Source organism: Charadrius vociferus, unplaced genomic scaffold (assembly GCF_000708025.1).
Source record: "Charadrius vociferus isolate BGI_N301 unplaced genomic scaffold, ASM70802v2 scaffold185, whole genome shotgun sequence".
NCBI classification, from domain to species: domain Eukaryota; kingdom Metazoa; phylum Chordata; class Aves; order Charadriiformes; family Charadriidae; genus Charadrius; species Charadrius vociferus.
The window spans coordinates 2,525,578-2,531,473 of record NW_009648955.1 but is presented as its reverse complement, the minus strand read 5'-3'; the positions used below and the strand labels follow the sequence as shown (position 1 = coordinate 2,531,473).

At 39.4% G+C, this 5,896-nt stretch overlaps 1 protein-coding gene across 1 annotated transcript in view; it reads right to left on the bottom strand.

The window, feature by feature from the left end:
- Positions 1–5,115: 5,115 nt before the first annotated feature.
- TPBG (trophoblast glycoprotein) overlaps positions 5,116–5,896 on the bottom strand; it is a 4,324-nt gene continuing 3,543 nt past the window's right edge. The window contains exon 2 of the mRNA XM_009887520.1: positions 5,116–5,875. Within this exon, the coding sequence (XP_009885822.1) occupies positions 5,116–5,875 (760 nt within the window). The remainder of the gene's footprint in view (positions 5,876–5,896) is intronic.

Sequence of the window (5,896 nt, the reverse complement as noted above, 5' to 3'; positions counted from 1 at the left end):
TTTTCATCACTGTATGTACTCAAATAACATTGCTAATTTATTCAGATGCTTTCATGCATAATTACTAGAAAACAAATCTGTTATTCTGTTAGTCTGTCATCAGAAAGAAAAAGCCATTTAGTGAATACTTTGAAAAATATAAATAATGGCAAATATTAAGTTATTAACTGCAATATGAATACACTGTCTAAAGTACCATTTTAATTTTCTTAATAGTTCCCTTTTTCTATTTAGGCTGACATTGGGAATGCAAGGCCTGATTTCAAGCTTTGCCTACGCGACAGATGACTTCAGGCATGGCAAGGTTTTCCAAGGATGTGACAACACGTAAATTGTAACACCACTGAGAAAGCAAAAGCCCTTCTTAAGGACATAAATTATACTGCAAACCTGTATTCTTACTTCTAAAAGCTTGGTGGTTTGGTTGTTTGTTTTTTTTTTTTCCAAGGTGGGAGAGGAGTGCTGTTGGGTTTACTGCATGGGTACAAAGCACCACTCACTTTTCTGCTACTGCTGGATTGACTCGGGACGGTTGCAGAGTACACTTGTTTCTCTGTTAGCAAAGGATCCTCTGCTCCCACATGGTTTATATCTATTTTTTAAGCATGTGTGAATTATCTAATAAATGTTACACTCCCCAAATGGACTGCTTTCTCTCTTCTTTGGTGGGCTTTCATTGTCTGATTTCAAGCCAAGGTCTTTGTAACTAGTAAAGCAGCACGTTTGCAAAAAAAGAAGCATTAAGTTATGGGTCTGATCTAGTCATTATTAAATCAGCAGGCACTGAATTAAATTCAATCTTCTATTATACCCCACAAAAATCTTACAGTGGAAACACCTGCATTACAAATATTATGGGACGTGACTCCACTTGTCAGCAAAATGTTTCTGTTTATAGCAACAGGAAGAAATTAGAGTTGTATCCATAAACCATGACCAGAACATAACACACAGAATCAATCCACAATTGTTCCTATTGCTAGTGTTGTGATTTCCAGTGCTAACCCATTACAAAGGGCTATCTCCATTTCCTCTATAAGCTTCTCCCTTCAACCTTCTCTCAGAGTATATCGATGTCATTTGGAAGCTTGAAACTGAAATGGTTTTCTTAACAAATGCTATTTTCCTTCATCATATGCTGAGAATGAAATGGTTCTTCCTGAACACTCAGCTGCTAAAGAGAAAGAAAAAGCGCACACCAAATTTTCGTTCTGCCCACTTTGACAAAGGCTCTTTTTCACGTTAAGGCTTAAAGGGAAACGAAGATGCTGAACCTCAAAATATACGTGCAGTCGGACTGATTTCTCGACCTGTGCAGATTCACGATTCTCCCTTTAATGGATTTCTTGAAAAAATGAGGCGAAGAAATTATGCAGATGTATAAAGAACAGCGTATACCACAGGGAAAATGCTGGTAGAATAATGAGAGTTGGGATCCTAGCGCAGTCACATTTTGAATATTTTGCCATGCCTGTCTTCAACAACATCTCAGTCAACAACCGAATACAGGTCTGAATAGACTGCTTCACTAGCTGGCTTGTCACTGGGGATTGTCACCAGTGCTTAAAAGGTACATTACCCTGAATGAAAAGATTTTAAAAGCAGTTCTGCAAAACTTCAAATCACTTTTTGGATGTCAAAATTGTTGGTAATATTATGGCTTGCTGAGAATAATAATAAAAAAAAAAGTGAGATGATCTAATATAAAGCTATCTGGGATAAAGAAAGATTTGGGGAATTTTCTGTTTCTTGCCTGGCAACAGCACTTATACAAAGTACTTTAGGAAAATATATTAAAACCATGTCAATTCCTTGTGCTATTCTCCTAAGGCAATTTTAAGCTTATTACAACTCAAACTAGTTTTAAGGAACCAGTTAACCTTGGGCAAACCATCCTTTCTGCTTCTTAGCTGCACAGCCTTCCCTGAAGATTCACCCACCACTTTAGTCTACATGTTTTCTATGAAATATCAGTGACCACCGTGTCACGCAGAACTTCGGGGGTTTATGTATACAAAACACATTTTAGAGGCATTTAGTACTGCACGTGTTTTATTGAAGAATTAATGAATAAAACAGCCTTGCTAATTAAGCTGCTCTAGAAATGGTAATCAATTGAAATTCCAGGTGTCAAAGCAGAGTAAGATTATAAAATGTGCTTCAGATGAACCCTTAAACTAATGTTATTTCAAATGTATACTTTTTAACACAGTTCTGAAGCACTTTGGGAGCTACTTTTTAAACGTCTTCTGAATACCACTAACTATTTTCCAATAGGAAAGGGAAACAAATTTCAAGCACTGTTTATGGAGGGGGATTTAAGATCAAGTGCATTGTACAAAACACTGAGGCATTCACTGTTGGTCAAACGCTGTAGGAGAACATTATCCAACGCAACACTGACACGTGCTAACTGCAACATCCTAATAAATACACATGTAAGCAAATGGCAAAAATTATTTTAAAGTAGCTGTCACCAGGTCTCTAATAAAATTCTATTACAATGATTTTCTATGATACAATAATAATAATAATTAGAATAATAGCTGTAATACAACAGTTACACGTGCTCACTATACAAATACTCAGTCCATTGGTGAGAGACAGCCAATAAAGTCGTTGCCTACCCTTACACAGCTCTATCAATTCATGGCTGTTATATTAACACATTACAGATAATTGATTTTACGGTAGTTGCTTTAAAGTATCTGTTAACGAAACCCAAGAAATTGCCCAAGAAATGGCTTGATTTTTGCATATTTTATCTACTATATTACAGCAGCATCTTAAGCAAGGATGACGCCCTACTCCTCTTGGCACTGTACAAATAAGTTTAAGCTGATAATCTCCAAAATGACCAATACAACAAAGCACACTGCATAGCTATTGTAAATTCTAGCTTCTTACATAAACTATCTTGTGTATACCAAGTATGAACAGTTTGCATAGTTGCACAGTAATAGTTATTCACACTGGGGTTTTTACACTATTCTTAAAATATGGGCAGCTAACTTTCAGAGCAGCAGTCTGCTTTTAAAGAATCCACAAACTTAATTCATATGCTGTTAACCAGATATTGCTCATACATTTAAATTACAGCAGGAGAAATAGGCTATCACTTAACTTACATTAATTGTAAAATACACCGATTTATCAAAACATGAATTATAGTTTTGGGGTTTTTTTGAGGGCAAATGTACAAAACTACATTTAAAAAAAACCCCACTGGTATTAAATAACGCCAATTTAAAGCAATAGAAAATTAGTCTGAACTGACTTGTGCTACTTGCTTTGTCTTAAGTTGTGAGGAGAGAAAAATTCCTTTGAATAACACGGGTACCCAAAATAGATTATATTTCTTCTGATACTTTAAGGAATATTTTATACTTATGACCTCTTACCAAAGTTGTGTATCTAGGAGAAAACTGCAACTTTCGAAAGCAAAGTGAATTAACCAGTAATTCATAAAATTTTTAGAGATGCTCAAGAGCTTCAAGTAACAGTGACCATGGGAAAAGCTCCACAGATATACTGATAGATACCAACTCACATCACACTTTTACAGATGGTGTACTTTTTTCATTAAGAACCTATAAATGGATTAGAAAAAGTGCATTAATTATTGGTGGCCATTGGAAGGTTCTTGCTAATCTTTTCATGTGTCATCAGAGTTGCATATTAAATGATGCATTTTTGAAGGTTTTCTTTGCATGCTTTATCTATTTACAAGAAAATGCATTCCCAAGCAAGTAATAAGCATGAGTAACACACAATGCACTGTTAAACACTGAAATGCACCTGTTATAATCTTTAAGATAAACGTAAAGTTTCATCAAGTTACTCGATGTAGGTCACTATAGAACTTCAAGAGTACGGAGAGCTTAAAATGAAACAGTAAGTACTTAAATTAGTAAGTGCTGCATTGATTTACAAGCCTGAAGCTCACCGACTACACAACTGAGCTGCATTTAATTTAGTTCAGGAATGATAGTATGCTTTTTTTTTTTTTTTTTTTTTTTATAATGAACAATTCCATTCAGGTAAAATTTTCTTTAGCCTACAAACTCCACAAATTAATTTGAATGATTTTATTTTTTTTTTAATTTGGTAAAGACCTTACAGAAATTCTATCAACTTATACCTTCCCAGCAAGGTAGACCCTAGCATCTGTCTCGATGGTCTGCAGTTGTTTTGAGAGAGCAGACTGGGGGTTTTGTGCCAAGTGAAACTGCCCCACCATTGATCGGTGTAATTCTCCTAGCATATTTCACAAAATTGTCACATATTTGTCTCTAAGCTACACATTTGTGTAAAATTTTATTCAGACTACTACTGCAGGGCTATTACTTCAGAGACTATAATGCTATCGACATTCTTAGATGTCCATACATTTCTCATTGAAGAGCAAACAACAGTTCTTGTAAGATTGTTCATTGAATTTAACAGTTCAGATGGAGTTTAGATGCAGTTTGTATAAAAAACCCTCTTTTCACGTAAACTGCAATCAAAAAATAACTTTACAAAATAGTAAGGGACTTACTGAGATTGTAAGTTTCCTAATGTGTAAAACTATAAAGTATTTGTGCATGCCCACTATTCGATTTCCTTCTTTGTAACAGAGGAGTTGTTAAAAGGAGTTTCTTTGTTTTTTAAAAATCCTAAGCTAGTCTATGAAATGGAATCATTGTCAGCACAATTCGGATATACAAGATCAAAACGGTCAGAGGAACATAACATTTTTTTCCCAAAAAGTTGAGGCAGCTTTTGTTGAGTGGTGTCTGCCTCGGTAAGTTTTTTTATAAACTCTGGTGGCATTGGAGCACCAGAGAGAATCCTTTTTTTCTTTTGAGATCTTGAGAAAAATTTCCCACAAGTACAGACAAGTAAGGAGGAAAAGAAATAGCAGCTTGTTTCCTACATACAGGCCAACGCCATGCGCAGCTGCCCGGCGTCTCAAAACAAAATTGAACTTGACGTCAGGGGGAGGCACATGCCCCTCATGTTACAAGCACGTCCGAGATTTCTCTGGGGAGAGGGAAGCAAGCACAAGGGTAAAGCGTAAGTCTACTTTTCATGCATAGCTACTGTGCGCTGCCCCACGTCCGTGGCGCTTCATCAGACATCCGAGTTGGAGCTGAGGTTTGTTAACCTGGGGTCTGCATTGATCTCATATCTGTAGTGGTAGCCCTCCATGTGATCCCTACAGGCATCTCTGATGTTGTGCATCCACTTTTTGATTCCTTTTCGGTTCAAGTACAAAACCAGGAGGAAAATGGCCCCGATGAGAGCCAAGACTATCCCTAGGAAGACGTACGAAGTCTGTAGCTGGGAAGGCAGGTCTACAGGCATGGAGCAGTTCAGGTCCGAGCTGTTGATCTTCAGCAGGGCTTTGCCCAGCATCTTGTCGGGGTAGGCACAGGTCAGGGCTTCTTTGCCCTCCACCTGGTCGCTCTCCTTGAGCCAGGCCACCAGGTCCTCGATGGCGCAGTCGCAGACCCAGGTGTTGCGGCCCAGGCTGATGTGCCGGAGGGCGGGCAGGCTGCGGAACTGGGCCAGGGTGCTGTTCCTCAGCATGCCCAGGGAGTTGTCGCTGAGGTCCAGGCTCTGCAGCTGGCCCAAGCCCTGGAAGGAGACATTTCGCAGGCCCACCAGGGAGTTGTTGCTGAGGTCCAGCTGCCGCAGGGCGGGCAGGGCAGTGAACATGCCGGCGGGCAGCAGCAGCAGCCCGTTGTCGGCCAGCTCCAGGCGGCTGAGGTTGCGCAGGGTGCCGGACTGCAGCATGGCGGCCAGGCTGAGGAGGACGCCGTGGTCACGCAGGGCCCCGCGCAGGGCCAGCTCCTCCAGCGGGCTGCCGCCCTCCCCGAAGGCCTGCGGGCTGAGGGACACCAAGGGGTTG